At 38.3% G+C, this 18,357-nt stretch overlaps 1 protein-coding gene across 3 annotated transcripts in view; it reads right to left on the minus strand.

Annotated features, from left to right (window-relative positions):
• Positions 1 to 8,844: 8,844 nt before the first annotated feature.
• LOC127075384 (uncharacterized) overlaps positions 8,845 to 18,357 on the minus strand; it is a 33,885-nt gene continuing 24,372 nt past the window's right edge. Inside the window, exons 2-5 of one of the 3 annotated variants that reach the window (XM_051016859.1) lie at positions 9,519 to 9,808; positions 9,202 to 9,414; positions 9,033 to 9,125; positions 8,845 to 8,932 (exon numbers count right to left, since the gene is read on the minus strand). In XM_051016859.1, the coding sequence (XP_050872816.1) occupies positions 8,930 to 8,932; positions 9,033 to 9,125; positions 9,202 to 9,414; positions 9,519 to 9,803 (594 nt within the window). In that variant the 5' untranslated portion in view covers positions 9,804 to 9,808 and the 3' untranslated portion in view covers positions 8,845 to 8,929. Of the gene's footprint in view, positions 9,126 to 9,201; positions 9,415 to 9,518; positions 9,809 to 10,186; positions 10,549 to 18,357 lie in introns of those variants that run through there. The other 2 variants (XM_051016858.1, XM_051016857.1) reach the window with 2 other exon arrangements.

The raw sequence follows: 18,357 nt of genomic DNA on the forward strand, positions 1-18,357 counted from the left end.
TCAAATTTGGAGCCAAACAAATAATGTCTCCAAATATTCAACACGAACACCATAGCTGCCAACTCAAGATTGTGTGTAGGATAATTCCTCTCATGAAATCTCAATTGTCGAGACATGTAAGCCATAATCTGACCATTATGCATCAAAGCACCCCCTAGACCCATCTTCGAAGCATCACAATATACAACAAAAAACTCACTTGGGTTCGGAAAAATCAAAACTGGAGCGGACGTCAACTTTTTCTTGAGTTCTTGAAAACTCACTTCACAATGCATATCCCGAACATAGGCTTGACCCTTTCAAGTCAATTGAGTCAAAGGTAACATTAACTTCGAAAAACCTTCAATGAACTTCCTGTAGTAACCAGCCAACCCAAGAAAACTTCTAATTTTAGAATAGAATTTGGAGCCTCCTATTGTAACACAACATCTATCTTCGATGGATTAACCAATATACAACCACTAGAAATCGCATGCATAAGGAAACACTCTTCTTTCAACCCTAACTCTCACTTGGACAACTTCATGTACAACCGGTTCTCTTTCAATATCTACAATACAACTCTCAGATGTTCGACATGCTCTTCATCATACTTCAAATATATCAAGATATCATCTATAAACACAACCACAAACTAGTATAAATACGGATGAAAGATTCTATTCATGTGCTCCATGAACACTCCAGGCACATTAGACACCCCAAACGATATTACCGAACACTCGTAGTGATAATATCTCATTTTAAAAGTGCTCTTCGGAATATCTTAAGGCTTCACACAAATCTAATGATAACCTGAACGCAAATCTATCTTGCTAAACATACAAGCAGCTACCGAATGATCCGTCGAATCATCAATCCTCGGAATTTGATACTTGTTCTTTATAGTCACCTTATTATGATGTTGGTAGTCAACACATAGCCTCATACCACCGTCCTTCTTCTTCACTAACAACACCGGTGCACCCCAAGGTGAAACACTCGGATGAACAAACTTCTTTTCAAGCAAATCTTCCAACTTCTTCTTCGGTTCACTCAACTCTGAATCAAACATTCTATAAGAAGCCATCGAAACCAGATTAGTACCAGGTACTAAGTCTATAGTAAAATCCACTTCACGTTCTGTCAAAAATTCACTGATATCATTTGGAAACACTTCTAGAAAGTTACACACCATCGGCAACTCACTGTCATACCCAAAAAATTTCCCTACCCTTTTCATCTTTTCACTCAACCCTTCACTTGAGATTCATCTTCCCACATTCATATTTTATTCATATGCATTCATTCATGTTGACAATTGTTAATCTTGAAATTCTAGTATCAGATATGAGATGTCGAAGGTAATGTCACGACACTAATATCTGAACAACAAGTGAAATATAAACAGGATAAAAACAGAGAAACAATTGAACAAGCGACACAAGCAATTGTTAACCCAATTCAGTGCAAACTCACCTACGTCTGGGGGCTACCAAGCCAGGAAGGAAATCCACTAAAATGAATTAGTTCAAAGACTCTCAGTAAACAACTTCAAGTTACAGTCTTTTCACCTAATCTCTACCCGTGTGGCTTCTATCTAAGAACTCTTAGATATGAGACCCTACTCACTCCCCCTTAATCACAACAGTGATACTAGAACAAATACAAAAAGAAAGAAGATACACTTCAAGGACACATACTTGATCTTGCTTAAAAGCTTCAATCAAGTAAACAAATACACTCGTACTTCAAAGCTTAGAATGGACAAATTACAACACAAAACTCAGTCTAATTCATACATCAACAAGATGAATGAATGGCTCAAAATTCACAAGTTCACACAAGACTAAAACCCTAAAACTCTCTCACTTCATCCTTCGTATCTTGTGTATCTAAAACAGGTTTTACATGGCCTTTAAATAGAAGCTTTTTGAATGGGCCTGGGCAGCATGAAACCCTAATTCTATTTTAATTGTGTATCTCCTAAGAAACAGTAGCTAATCATTCCTTTTTGGAAAATAGAACATTCTGGTTTTAAATAGAATTACTCCTTGAATAACGCATGCAATCTCCACATAAGCACACAAATATTTGCATGAAAAGCGCAACAATAAAACACATAACATTCAGACTGAATGTTCTGTATGCACATGTCTTAACATCGGGTCTGACATCTTGGCTAACTTCTGCACAACCATATTTAAACAAACTGTAGGAAGTTGATATCACATGTCAAGACAACACGCGTGACACCTTGTGATAACACTAATTTTTACCAAAATTGATGCCAACACATAGAACCAACAAACTCCCCCTTTGGCAAATTTTGGCTAAAACATACATCAGATCATACGTTCACAAGAAATCAATCAAAGTATCAGTTCAGCAGCAGAAGTAAACATACACACATTACTAGCAAAAACAGCAACTAGTAAACACACATGCGCTTGTGCTCATAACACACCACCTCCCCCTTCAGCTAGTCCACACCAAGCACCAACCTGCTTCCCACATACATAACACAGAGAGTTTTCCCCCTGTGCCACACAACTACACACCAGACAGTTCTCCCTCTTTGTATCAGTCAAATATCATCTAGCTATAGCTACTTCTCCCCCTTTTTAGCCAAAAGAGACCAAAGAGACAAAATAAATGTCTATTTAGTCATTAATAGAAATGTCAAAAGTTAAAGGGTTACAAAACCAAGTACATAATCAGCTGTAAGCAAGCTGAGAAACAGATCAATAAAGTAATACCAAAAACAAGGAAATCCATCAAAAGCATCAAAGAAAACCATCACATCAATATGGACCAAAGTCAAAGGAGCTAACCAGTAGAGCTTGAGCTTGCAGCTTTGTCAGCACCAGAAACAGAATTGCCACGTGTCTCATCATTGTCTGTAGACCTCTCACTGGAGGTATGGGCTTCAGCTTCCTTAGCATGTTCAATATTTTCACCTTCATCCTGCTTCAAGCTTGCAATCAAGGCTTCCAACGATTGTTTCCTAGCTATTTCTACCCTTATCCCTTCACCCAGCTCTTTGCAAGTCTCCTTAAGCTCAGCAATTATTCCAACTTTTGAGGCTGGCTTTTTCATGGCAGATGTCATGACAATATCCTCGACATGACTGCCTTCAAACAATTTATAGTGCACAGACAGAGCAGGTTTTCTTCTACTAGGTAAGTCATTAGAGCATAAAATACCAGGGCGTTGATTCAGGATAATCCCACAGATCATAGAGGGAAAGGCAATAGGAAGCTTAACTGTATTAGTAGATGCATGCTTGATGATTTGTTCAAACATAAATCTACCATAGTCAAAATTCACTTTGGTTCCTGTTGGTGTAAGCCCTAGAGGCCAATGCTTTTGGTACTTGTATCGAATTATTTATTAATAATAAAAGGCATTTTCTTTATTATGGTTGATTAATAAAGTCCCTGGAATAGATAGTCTGTTTAATGTATTAAGTGTGACTTAATCATGAGAACACATTAAACATAAGGACACTATTCTTAAGGTATTCGTAGTCGAGCTTTAGTGTGAAGTGGGATAACATTAAAGCATTAAGACTATTATGTTTGTAGACTGATGATCACATCTCATGGATCATGGATAAAGAGTTATCAAGTCTTAAACATAGGTATGAATGTTAAGAGTAATATTTATACCGGATTGACCCGCTATGAGAATACTATATAGAAAGTTATGCAAAGTGTCATAAGTTATTCTCATGGTGATAATAGTGTATACCACTCTTCGACCTGAAACCACTATGGATCCTAGATGTAGAGTCGAGTGCTTTATTGCTGATCCAACGTTGTCCGTAACTGGATAACCATAAAGACAGTTGATGGGTACTCCACAAAGCATGTTGAGGGACATGAGTGACCTAGATGGAATTTCCCCATCCTGCATAACAGGATAAATGTCTATGGGCCCAATATTGAACTGGACAAGGATGACACGGTCTATGCCTTGTGTAAGACCCCAATTTTGTCCCTAAGATCCCTCATAGCATCATATCATATCATATCATTGCCTCAAGGATCATTGTGCACCTTGCTTCCCTCCTTGTGGGTGGGTCATCTTTTGAGTGTGATTCTTGATCACCAAGCATGTTTGGCATATGTATATCATTTCTTTTCTCTTTATCACTAACCAAAAGTACAAAAATATGTCATCTAACCTTGTTACTTGCAGATGAAGCAACCACAGGTCAAGGCAGTCAAAGGCAGTCATTGAGCAATAGATGATGGCCATTCTTGAGAATTTGGACACCACACTCATTCACAAGAGTGTATATGAGCTATGATATTATTTTGAATCAAAATCCCAAGTGGTAGAGGCTTGAATCTCATCAAGGCATTCTTCAGTCAACTGAAACCCTAGCCAGTCAACTGCCAGGTCAACTGTGGATTTTGGAGGTGGGAAGTGATTAGAAATACTTCATTCATGTTCAAACAAGTCTCATTTGACATTTCAAACATCAACATTGAAGAAAATAAAGTCAGGTCAAAACTTTCCAAATATAGAAAGTGACCTATAATTCAAAATTGCCAAAAATGGAAAGGTTTTCATCTAACTTCAACTTCAAATTACATCACCAAGAAAGCTTCAAATGAAATTTTGTTGAACATGAAAGTTGTAGATGTTTCTCTCCCATTTCGAAAAAGTCCAAGATCATCCATTTCTCATGTGTGGTTAAGGAGATATGATCAAAACATGGCAAGGTGTACATGGAGATTCAAATGTGCATAACTTCTCAACCAAATGTCCAATTCAAGTGGTTCTTTTTGCTAAATTCTTCTCTTGACTTCTACTATCCAAATCATGCATTGCATTTCATGAATTATGATCACATGAATATTTGATATTTCACTTGATTTTTGGAGGGAATTTTCAAAGTTTAAAATTGGCCATTTGTTGGAACATTCTATCATTGCCAATAGCTCCAAAATGTATTTTTAAGTGAATTTGAACTCAATCACATGCACTGTTCATCATGCACACCATGCATAAGGTGAATTTGCTAATTTGCATTTACACCTTCATTTTGCTAATTCCATTTGCCATATGCTTAAACATGATTAGGGAAGTGATTAAGAAGAAGTATATATAGCAAACCCTAACAGATTTTCTGCTAACAACACTTCATTTTTCAGATCTAGATCTAGAATACAAAACTTTTCTCTCAAAATTTTCTTCCATTTTTCTTCATTTCCAATCTAATTTCTTGCTTAATTCTTGTTGTTGAGTTGTTCTTGAGCAGGATCCTCCACAGAATCAGTGGAATTCGTGCAAGGTGGAAGCATTTGAAGCATGGAAGCAACAATGGCAAATCAAAAATTCTGTGGAATCGTGCATAACTGAGCTGCAATTCTCCTTCCATTCATCTTCACAAGTGTTCTAGAGGAGAGTTTGAGCATTGCAAAGGCACAGATCCAGCTAAATCCAGTTCTGTTTCTACAAGAGGTTACAAATCAATTCTCATAATCTTGATTTTCATTGCCATAATGTGATAGATCTTTGAATGCTGAGTATTTTAGGCTTTGAATCACTGAAATCCGTGCCAAATTGAGTGAGATATGTTAGTTTGAATTTTTGATGATGATTCTTGTTTCATTCGATCCGTGCATGTATGTTGTTTCCTGGACGAAATTGTTGTTGACTATTGATGTATGATGTTTGATCTTTACAATGATATGCTCAATGTTAATTTCTGGACATGATGATTTTTTCTGGAAATTTGAGGATGAAGATCTTGAAGATCTTCATCGTGTTCATTCATGCCTGCGTTTTTCCTGCGAATTTTGTTATGACCTTCATACTGTTTCACTACGCCAAATAAGGGAAAAGAGGGCGCTTATTTTGGCCTATAACAGCGCTTTTAAGCGCCCTCTAAAGTGGCGCTGGCATAGGTAAAGACAGCGCTTTGTTTTCCTGGAGAAAGCGCTGTCTAAAGTGGCCACATTATAGTGCACTTTCAGAAAAAAGCGCCCTCTGGAGTGGTCCATAAAGGGACACCTTAGAGGGCGCTTTCTGGAAAAAGCGCCCTCTAAAGTTGTCAATGTAAAGTGTTTAGAGGGCGCTTTCAGGAAAAAGCGCCCTCTAAAGTTGTCAATGTAAAGTGTTTAGAGGGCGCTTTCAGGAAAAAGCGCCCTCTAAAGTTGTCAATGTAAAGTGTTTAGAGGGCGCTTTCTGGACAAAGCGCCCTCAAAAGTGTTAGTTATTTTAAAAAAAATTGTTTGAAAAACAGTGGATATTTAATTGGTAACCTGTTCGCATGCTGCAAAAGTGTAAAATTCATATTGATTTCATCCTTTAATCCAATGTTATACACCATTAATCCATTGACATATACAACATGAATCCATTTATATACAACATTAATCCTCCATATATACAACATTAATATATGATTCTTTGATCAACAATATACAACAACATATTCATGATTTAGTAAAAGTACAACAACAATATACAACATATATACAACAACAGCATACAACAACAACATTCCATACATATATGTACAACAATATACAACCTAGCTATATGATTCTTTGATCAACAATGAATTGACACAATTCATCCTTCATTTCATCCAAATGAGCTCTTGAGTAAGATTTGTATTCCTCAAAGTACTACAATTAAGAGAATAAAACATATTCATGATTTAGTAACAAATTAGATGAAATATCCGATAATATTAAAATAAACCCTAAGTTATTATTCCATACCATTTTTGGGATGTCTATACGATTCAACGCAATGATATCTCTCATAAATCTCAATACAAAAAATCCGCAATCGACCGAATTATTTTGCTGAGGACACTACACAGAAAAACAAACAATATATATATAGTTAATTTCTTACAAACACTATTATAAGCAAAAAAACAAACACTATTATAAGCAAAAATAAGATACTTAATATATACCTGAACTCTGACCCAGGTAATGTCCTTCCTATTACGATAATTCTTTTTCGATCTAAATTTTATTATTGCCCTAACAAAATAAAAACGTATATTGAGATCAATCTGACAGACATAATTAAATATACAAATACACACGAATATTTAGGGGAATTTCACTTACGCGTCAACCGTCTTCTTCATACTCGGATATTTACTCCAATCACCCGATAACGAATCGAGATAATACACTATTAGTCTCGAAAGATCCATAGCAACCAACACCCAGTGACCACTGTAAAATAAAACAAAAATTTAGATGAATGAAAATTTTCTACGTAAAAGATATACATAGATTAGAATGAAATTATTAGAAAGAAAATCTAACCCGTTGCCAGAATTAAACGGTAAAAAATACAAACTGGGTGTAGTATTATCGCCGGCCGCCATGAATCTATCGACTAGATCATTCTTTACGGATGTTGGATTTTTCGTTATTAACGTTGCGTTGATACGGGAAGCAGCAATAAAATTGAAACGGTTACACAATTCAGTTCCCCGCATCAATGTTACATACATATACCTTAAATAGAAACATAATAAACATTAGATTACTCATTGAAATGTGTAAATAAATTGTTCAACTAAGTAAATTATAGATTGATCGGAGTACCATATGTATGTATGAATGACAGCGATGCCCAATTCGTCGTGTTCAAAAAGTTGTTGCATGTCCTCCTTTGCAATTATTTCGAAATGAGTAGCTCCGAAAACACCTTCATCAAAATCTATACTACGAATGGCCCCGTGCATAATATCGGACTCATCCACCATTTTCTCAAGACGCATCATAATTTGAGATTTTGTCCCGGACGTCGTTGGAATATCCTTAGCAGCGCTTTTCAACTTTCGACCGGGAACCTAAAAATTCATATAAAATAAATCATGACTTTTTGTGATGCAACAGAATCGTTGCGTATATAATTCAATGGGTATATATATTTGTACCTCTTTTTGAGATGCAACCGACTCGATGCGTCTTGAAATCCCTTTACCAACTTTATGTGTGGGTCTTGTAGGAGTCTAACATTACCATGTAATAAGGATTGATTAAATATCATAATTGTAGCTGAATTGAAATGTGAATACTAAATATTCATAATCATTTAGAACATATATACCTCGGCATCAGGGAAAATTAGATCTGACGGCCAACCAACAAAGGATCCGACTGCATCTCGCATCAACGTTGTCTCTGAAACAACGTCAGGTAATGGTAGAAGGGCGTTCATATCTAATACAAGGTCAACCGAAACTTTCATATATCCCACCGGGAGGGGATTATGGTGAAGTAATTCACCCGAAGTATTGTGCACTTTTCCCTTGCCAACTATGCGATAAGTTGGTGACGATAGATACAGCTGACAAGGTGAAATGCCCTAAACCAATAATAAATGTTATTGTTAACGTGTATATGTGTCAAGTAAAAAAGTGCTATTTTAATTTTATAATAACATATATAATTACCTCGGGAAATTTCGGTTGACAATTGATACTAGCTCGGTCACTAGTATCTTTTGCCTCGGAAGCGCACCTTTCCTCTCTATACCTTGCATTCTCGTTTTGCAGTTGGAGTACTTGTGCCCTTAACTCCGCCAAGGTCTCCATCACCTCTTTGTTGGTAGGATTTTTTGTTTTTGGTTTTTTATAAAATGACGACGGAGTCACACCAAAACCCTTACCCCTCACACGACCGGAATACTCAGGAACATTTAGTACTCGACTAAGTACGCTCCTGCAATCCTGGACCTCGGTTGAAGGTAAGGTTTGGGATAAAGTCTCCTGAAATATTATTAGAGGAGATTAAAAATGAATTATATGTCTAACAAAATTTTCGATATAATTAAAGAAATAATGTTACATATACTTACACATTCGTCATAAACATTTTGGACCGCTTCAACGACAGCCCCATCCTTCCCAACCCGAGCAGCCTTCCATAATACGTGCTCCGGAAGAGATGTTGCGTCACTTTTCTCCTCAGTTAGTTACACATTGAATTAGATTATAAGATCATCAATTATAACATATTGTGACAATGTATAAGCTCATAGCATTTGAATATACTCACAATTCTTTGTTGTAACCGTGCATATCCCGTACGCCCTTTTTTGTACGGATACGCGGGTTTTGATGCCCTTTTCCGATTTTTGTCGCTTACTTCCTGGATAAAAAAGTTTAAGGCATATTAGAACCAAGTAACTTAACAATTGTATAATACCATAATTAATAGACATTACATGGAATTTTTCGTTTCTTCGTTTGGCGACAAAGTTATTCCATTCATCGGCTGAAATAATCTCGGCATACTTCATTGGCCATTCTGCTTCAACAAATTTTCCTTCCTCATCCTTGAGAAATTTGTTGGACAAAAAGGATCGAAATCCTCGGAGTCTTTTTCCGGCCAATTGAATACAATATTTTTGTCGGCTTTCATCGATGTGAAAGAATCTCTAAAAAACATACACATGGAGTGTGTTATTATAAAATAATATTATAACAATATATGGTCAACAAATAGTCAACAAAAAAACATATAACAATATATGGTAAGTACCTGTATCTCCGACCATATTTTTTCTTTGCCAACCTTCAAGTCCGGACTTCTCCAATTATCACATGTAATCGGAATATGTTGTCGAACAAGGAAACCAATGTAACTTGCCAACATTGAACCGTTAGGCTCAATTAGTTGGTCTTCAGCACTCCAATGTACTTCAAATTTTACACCCTTGTCTCTTGCACGAATGATTGACTTCATAACAGTCAATCCTCGTTTGATTTCTTTTTCAACATTGTTACGTGATCCATTCGCGTCATGGGTATCGTCTTGGTTAGCCATTTTATCTGTAATATAGAAATGATTCAATAAGACCCAAGTAAGACAATGATTCAATACGTGAACACATTCATATACCTTCCATTTCTCTCATGTTACAACAATCTAAACTCTCTTTTTTTATCATTATTGAATACAAACTCACACACACCTACTGCATGCAAAAGACCAATGCAAACTTATGGTGTTTGGAACATGAACAAACTTGCATCCATAATCATCAAACTTCCAAGCACAAGCTCAAACACACTTCAAATGATATCAGTTTTCAATCAGAAATAAACAACATTAATCAACATAATGCACAAAATGTAAAACTAAGTTTAGAAAATACCCTAATCAAACACATGAAGAAAGTGAACGGTAACGGTGGAGAAGAGAAATACCTTCAAGGTGACGGTAACGATGGAGAAGAAAGTGAACAGTGACGGTGGACGCAGATAACTCAGTGAACGTGAACGCAGCAGCAGAAAAAGGCGACGACGACGATGACGGTGAGGGAGGGAGAACGAACGGAGGACGAGAGTAATCGCAGTAGAGAGTAATCGCAGTAGAGAGAAAACCCAGTTACGTAAACGAAATAGCTTATAGAGAGGGAAAATAAAGAGACATGCAGTATATGTTATAATTTTAATGTTTACTAAAGGGGACCTTAGAGGGCGCTTTTGTAAAAAAAGCGCCCTCTAAAGGGGGCCTAAGAGGGCGCTTCTGAAAGCGCTCTCTAAGGCTTTCCAAAAGCGCCTTCTAAACTGGAAATGTACATGGACTTAGAGAGCGCTTTTTTAAAAGCGCCCTCTAAGGGTAACCTTAGAGGGCGCTTTCACTAAAGCGCCCTCTATTGTTGTCCCTCCATTTCCTCATCATTTTTTTTTGGCTTCACTTTAGAGGGCGCTTTGTTACAAAAGCGCCCTCTAAAGGGGGCCTAAGAGGGCGCTTCTAAAAGCGCTCTCTAAGGTTTTCCAAAAGCGCCTTATAAACTGGAAATGTACATGTACATAGAGAGCGCTTTTAAAAAGCGCCCTCTAAGGTTACCCTTAGAGGGCGCTTTCAATAAAGCGTCCTCTATTGGTGTCCCTCCATTTCCTCATTATTTTTTCGCTTCACTTTAGAGTGCGCTTTGTTACAAAAGCGCCCTCTAAAGTGCACTGTCTATTCCAATAGTATGCTCCTTATTTTTTCTCTTCACTTTAGAGTGCGCTTTTGTAATAAAGCGCCCTCCAAGGGGCGTTGTCTATTCCAGTTTTTGGCGTAGTGTTTCCTGCGGATTTAGCTGCATGTTCTTCATGATTACCTGCGGATTATGGCATTGCATGAGTTTAGGGTTTTGGACAAAACGGCTGCGTTTCATATGCGCGCGCCTGGACTTTCAAATTTCGCTTAGGTTCGAATCCGGTCTCCAGCATAAATTCAAATTGCCTTGCATTATTTTCCATGTTCCCTCCATAATCATGTACATGATCCACATGCATTTTTTTTATTTTTTCTTCATCTTATAAAATCCATATCTAATTGATAATTGCTTCAAAAAATATGAGGATTTTTGTGTTATGTCCCATTTTATGTCTAGAATTTTATGATCATTTTTTCACAAATTGTGCTTGGCTGGTTTTTATTTTGCCCTAGGGTTTGTTAACATGTATGCCTTTTTGTACCTTGCTTGCCATATCTTTTGTGAAATGCTGAGTTTTAATCCAATGCCTATGAAATTTGACATGCTTAAACTAGACATCTTACTTGACGTTTTGGTGTTGAGTTTGCATTTTTACCATTTATGGTTTCTGTTTTATGATCATGTTAAGTTAGGTGTGACAATTTGTGTCACACCTTTGCTTGTCCAACTTGATTAATTGATTTGCCATGCCAAATGAATTCCAATTGATGTGATTTTTTGTATGATGCTTCTTGTGGATCTTGTGAATACTCATGATTTTTTGTGGAATTTTTGGATTGGTTTCTGATTTGATTTAGATTTTTCTTTCTGGATTGCCATTTGTGAGCTTTTGAATTGCTTTGAACTTCAATGGTTTGTGAAGTGCTTATGGTTTATCCAATGGATGTGAAATTTTACACATTGTTTCTAGACATATTGAAGATTGTTTTGGCTTTGATTTGAGGTTTTTACCATGTTTCATTTCTGTTTTAGGCTTGTGCTAAGTTGATGTGTCATTTTGTGTCATATTTGAGCTTGTTTTGATAGCCTTGCCTTATACAATTTGATTACCATGCCTAATCATGTTCAATTGCTCTAATTTTTGGTGTGTTGATCATGTTGTATGTTCTGTTCATCCATGAATTTTCTCAAGATTATTTGAACCATTTTTGAATTAATGTGCATTTGTTCATTCTGATGTCTCAATGTGCTCACAACTTGCATACCTTGCCATGATTGGTTTGTAAAATGAATTTGGTGAATGATATTGACATGGGACCTTTTGGATTGTGTTGTTAATTGATTGAGGTTGGTTCATGTTAATTTTCAGCTTCTGTTTTAAATTTTTTCTCCATCTTTGACCCTAGGCTTTGACCTAGTGGTTTGCCTCTCATCTTTGAGCTTTGTTTTCAGGTTGAACATCCAAGTTATATGGTTCATGATGCTCCATCATTTGAGCATTTGATGTTTACCTTTGTCTACTAACATTGTGTGTTTTGTAGGGTTGTTAACTCATTTGAGCTTGACTTGTGGCTTATGCCTTTGCTTATTGGGTTTGACTGTTGATATTAACTGTTGGTTGTTTGTCTTTATAGTTGTACTGATTTGTTTGATGTTTCAACAGGTACATAAGTTGCTTAAGTTCATTGTGAACTTGCTTTTGCTTGGTTGCTTAACCACTTAGGTATAATTTCTCTTCTTCATGTAGTCTGAAAGACCTGTCCTGTTATGGGGGTAGGCACCTGTCTGAAGTCCTCCTTAAGAGGCAATGCTTGTGATTGTTTATTTTTTGTGCCAAGCAGGAAAAGTCCTCATATGAGGCAATTCGTAGATAAAAGAGATGTGTAGTCCATCTCCTACTATTCAGTGTGTCATCCCTTTGCTCACATAACATGTTGATGCATTGTGGATATTAACCCAAGATCTTATAGAGTCTACTTGTGGAGAAGAGTTCCAACTTTCTGAACTCCCACACCTTCTATTATTCAATGCTCTCCCTGACCAGGGATAAGAGCTATGAGGCACACCCCTCATCTCCATTTCATCTGCTTCACCTTAACTCTCAATGTTAAGGTTAAGAGCACAACTTACCCCATTCCAGTTGACTTTAAAGTCTAACTTTGCTTGAGCCTAATTGCTTGTATTAGTGTGTGCTAACTGACTTGTTTGTCTGATTACTTGATTCATCTGTGCATAGTTGCTTGAGTGTGCCTTAGTGCATTTATCATCATCATTTGTATATCATTTCATAAACTTTGCTTTATAGCATTTTTGCTTTGTCCATGGAGGAGACAAGCATAAGTCCATTACTTGGCAGTTGTTCCAATGATATGGTGTGAGACTAGTATAAGTCCATTGATTGGCATCTGGTATCATTATTTTGTTTTAGGAGATTGGTGTAAATCCATTGATTGGTATCCGGTATCCATGTTTGTTTGTGAGATTGGTATAAGTCCATTGATTGGCATCCGGTATCATTGTTTTGTTTTAGGAGATTGGTGTAAATCCATTGATTGGTATCCGGTATCCATGTTTGTTTGTGAGATTGGTGTAAGTCCATTGATTGGCATCCGGTATCCATTTGCTTTTTTCATTTGCTTACTTGCATTGTTGCCTATTCCAAAGGACACACTTGAATCATCTACATATGATTTCAAGAGGTGAACATCTAAGAAGTTTTACTCCCTCACCCACCCACCTTTTGTTTCTTTAAACCTCCATTTGCATGCTAATCTCAACTTGAAAAATATTGTGCAAACATTTTCATTTCTTTTCAAATTAGAAACCTAGGCTTTAGGCCTTTGATTTTTCAAACTCCATTTCATAATACTTCTTTGAATTGAATTCTAATCATACTTTGACCATCTTTTGTGAATAAATCCTAATTGGTTAATCCAACTCATTCAATTGCTTTGTGGCTTTGTCCATTCTTGATAAGTTTTCATACATTAGCCATAGGTTTGATTTATCCTAGTTGGTTGATGTTAACCTCACCTTGGTCCTTAGTGATTGAATTGTAAGACTTCCTTGCTTATTATAGGGTTAACCCCTCACTAGCAAGTTGAAGCTTTTCTCACATGGTGGACTTGTTGTTTATATAAGGTTGAGTTTTCTCCCGTGGATAACGAAAGACCTTAGGGCTTTTGTTTAAAATGAACCCCACTCATACTTTTGGAAATCTTTTAGCCGAACTACGGCGTTTTGATCCTTACCTTCCATGGAAAGGTACGTAGGCAACGGGTTCATCCGTTCAAACACAAAAATAATAACTTGTATATTCTTTTCTTATCCCTTCAACCATGTTTACACATTAAATATTTCTTAACAAATAACATTTTGTACAACAAGTGTGAAAAGGGCTCCCTAGGAGTACCTAGGACGTTTTGGGTGCCTAACACCTTCCCATTGCGTAATTTACCCCTTACCCATATTCTCTGATCTTTTCATTAGTTTTCTATGTGTAAAACTTCTTAGGCTTTTGTTCGCTTTTTAGCCATTCCTTTGGATAAATAAAAGTGCGGTGGCGACTCGATTTCTTTGTATGCTTGGCTTTTGATTTAATCAATAAATCATAAAGTGACGAATACACCGCTACAGAAAAGTGGCGACTCTGTTGGGGATCATTAGACCTTCCTTGGTGGTTTTGCCTACTTTTCACCCTTGTTGTGTGATATTGTTATTTGTTATATGACATATTTTTGTACAATTTGGGATAACTGTATTGATTGTAATGTTTGAATTGCTTGATATACAATTGTTGTTTGCTTGGTGATCTCTGTGAGATGAGTTCTATACCCGAACTCGAGTGCACCTTAGGATAGGAGAATGGCATAGTCTTGTCGACTGGTGTGGAGTATTCCTTAGCCAGTTGACTTGCGAGTCCATTCACTTGGTGGAGGTCATGTTGGATTAATAATGTCACGCAAGTTATTTGTGGTTAGGCATTATTCTTTCAATCATGTGCCTTAGAAGCCAAGGACCTTAGTTTACCAAGCCCATCTTGGCCTATTTCTAGGACGTAGTGCGGAGGTCGTTCAGATGTCAGATCTGATGCGATTGTTACGCGATACTACACTCATAAGAGTCTCTCTTGAGAATATTTTTGGAATACGAGTATTCGTTCCTCCGATAATATCCGAAAGATGGAACGATGATTATGGGAACCTCTGGTAGAACATGCCTGACAGGTTTAAACCCTAGTACACTCCCTTTGGGTGGTTCTTAACCGGGACTCCATGCTCGTGACTCTCAACAAACCCGTGATTCGTGGTTGAGTCGTTCAGACATCCTTAATATCAATGGAACTTGGGTGTCGATAAGGTGAAAACCATAATCCACCAAACTGGATGATTGATATTAAGGATGATTGAGCAGGTTCATGTACCGTTAATATCAATGGAACTTGGGTGTTGATAAGGTGAAAACCATAATCCACCAAAATGGATGATTGATATTAGGGATACAATGAGCTTTCCCATGACCTTTGTCTGGTGTGATTTGCTTGATCCTTGAGTGTGATTATTGCATTCATGCATTCATGCATTCATGCATTCATCTGCATTCATGTCATCAAAATGAGAAAAATTTCAAGGAACTTAAAGGGTTTATTTGCAAAATTTTCAGACATGGAAAGACCAAAAAGGCATACAAAGAAGTACAGCTTTAGACAGCCCGATGTGAAAGAGTTAAGGAATCTGACATCTTATGTATTAGATCCCTTGGGTTTCAAAGCTCGTTATGGGAAGCTTCTGCCTCTGTTGACTACTCAGGTTGATGAGGGACTGATGAGTACTCTGGCTCAGTTTTATGATCCTCTGTATCATTGCTTCTCTTTCCCGGATTTCCAGCTGTTGCCTACGCTTGAGGAGTATGCTCATCTTATTGGGATCCCGATTCTGGATCAGGTGTCGTTCAGTGGCTTAGAGGGTATTCCGACTTCTCGAGAGATTGCAGACTTGTTGCACATAGATGAATCCCTGATTGAAGCGCATATGACCACCAAAGGTGGAATTCAGGGTCTTCCTTCTGATTTCCTCATCGCTCAAGCTACCGTGTATGGGAAGGCCCGGAGTGAGGATGCCTTTGAGGCCATATTCGTGCTGCTCATCTATGGTTTGGTATTGTTCCCCAACATCGACAAATTTGTGGACGTGAACGCCATTAGGATCTTCGCAGTTCTTAATCCCGTTTCGACTCTGTTGGGTGATGCCTATGTCTCTTTGCATCTGAGGAATGCGAAGGGTGGAGGAGTTATTGTGTGTTGTTTGCCTCTGTTGTATAAGTGGTTTATTTCTCACTTACCGCAGACGGTTGCTTTTAAGGAGAACAAGGGATGTCTACGGTGGTCTCAGAGACTTATGTCTCTCACTAATGATGATATCTCTTGGTATGATCGCGTGTATGATACTGTGCAGATTATTGATTATTGTGGTGAATTCCCTAATGTGCCTCTTCTCGGTACATGTGGTGGGATCAGCTACAATCCTATCTTAGCACGTCGTCAGCTTGGGTTCCCCCTAAAGGATAAACCTCATAACATTCTGTTAGAAGGTGTGTTCTTTCAGGAGGGTAAAGATCCCCAAGGCCTGAAAGCCAGATTTGTCCGCGCTTGGCACAAGATCCATAAGAAGGGAAGGAATGAATTGGGTCTGAAGAATTGCATTGCTTTAGAGCCATATACCTCTTGGGTCAGACAGAGAGCTTCTGAGTATCTGATGTCGTATGATCATCCGAGACCTACACCATTGAATGTGGCTGGGCCTTCAACCCTCCCCAACCAGGGTGTAGAGGAGTTGAGAGAAGAAGACCTTTCACGTGCTTGGATCCGTGAAAGAGAGGAGTTGCTCCATCAGCTTAAGGAGAAGGACGCTCTAATTGAGTTTCTCGAACATCGGGTGATCGATGATCCGAATGATACTTGGACTTCTCTGCCTCCTCAATCTTCCAAGTTCTGGAAGAGGAAGTGTGATCGCCTTGCAAAAGAGAAAGCAGATATGGAAGCAGCATGTGAGAGAGAGATCAAGAAGCTTTGTGCATCTCGTCTTCCAGCATCCCGAGCTTCTAGGGATCCATAGGATGTTTATTTTCCTTTTCCCTTGTAATGATCAAAAATGCTGTACTTCTTTGTTCCATATATATTTGATGAGATATTCTTCCATATGCTATTAAATGCTTAAATATTCAAAAATTGCAAATAATACCCTAAAAGTTCCTTGAAAATAAAAACAAAGCATACGCACGAGCATCGCATGCATCATTTTGCATAAGCAGGTGTTGTTCTGGTCTTCTTGTTTGTGGCCTAACTCTGTGCTCTTCATTTATTTTGAAGACAAGCTGACTCACCGATACTATACCAGAGCCAATTCTGCAAGAGTGATGGATCAATTGGAACAAGAGAACAGAGAGCTGAAGGAAGAGGTCGCTCGTCTGAGTGCTCTGATGGAGCAGTTTCTGTCTGCTCAAACTCAACCTTCTCCACCTCCCGCAACTCCTCCCCAGAGGACGGTTATATCTGAAGTCGTTGCTCCGACTGTGCCAGCTGCCAGTGCTCATTTTATGCCGAATGCCATGCCAGCCGGGTTTCCGTGGGGTATGCCTCCGGGTTTCATGCCAGATATTCCAGCACCAACTTTTGCTTCCATGCCAGCATCTAGCCCGGTCCTAGTTGCTGCTCCTCCTGTCGTGCATACCATTACCAGGGTAGACGACACCATCTATCATTCTGAGCCGTCTGAGGGCCCAGATGTCAATGAGAAGATGGATGCGATGAATGATCAATTCCTTGAGCTGCGTAAGGAATTGAAGACCCTCCGAGGGAAAGATCTGTTTGGCAAGTCTGCTGCTGAACTCTGCCTTGTTCCCGGTGTGAAGATTCCAATCAAATTCAAAGTGCCTGACTTTGAAAAATACAAGGGGAACACCTGCCCTCTCGCTCACCTGGTCATGTACGCCAGGAAAATGTCTACGCAAACAGATAATGATCAGCTTTTGATTCATTACTTCCAGGATAGTTTGTCCGGTGCGGCTCTTCGCTGGTATATGAGCCTTGATAGTGCAAACATCCGATCCTTCAACGATCTTGGCGAGGCTTTCGTCAAGCAATACAAATATAATGTTGATATGGCGCCTGACCGTGATCAACTCAGGGCCATGTCTCAGAAGGATAAAGAGACATTTAAGGAGTACGCCCAGAGGTGGCGAGAGTTAGCAGCTCAGATTACTCCTCCGCTGGAAGAGAAGGAAATGACTAAGATCTTTTTGAAGACTCTTAGCTCATTCTATTATGAGCCGATGGTTGCGAGTGCTCCCTCTGATTTCACCGAGATGGTGAACATGGGGATGCGTCTGGAGGAAGGAGTCCGTGAAGGACGTCTGTCGAAGGATGAGAGCTCTTCTAAACGGTATGGG

The sequence above is a fragment of the Lathyrus oleraceus genome, chromosome 4 (assembly GCF_024323335.1).
Source record: "Lathyrus oleraceus cultivar Zhongwan6 chromosome 4, CAAS_Psat_ZW6_1.0, whole genome shotgun sequence".
Lineage (NCBI taxonomy): Eukaryota > Viridiplantae > Streptophyta > Magnoliopsida > Fabales > Fabaceae > Lathyrus > Lathyrus oleraceus.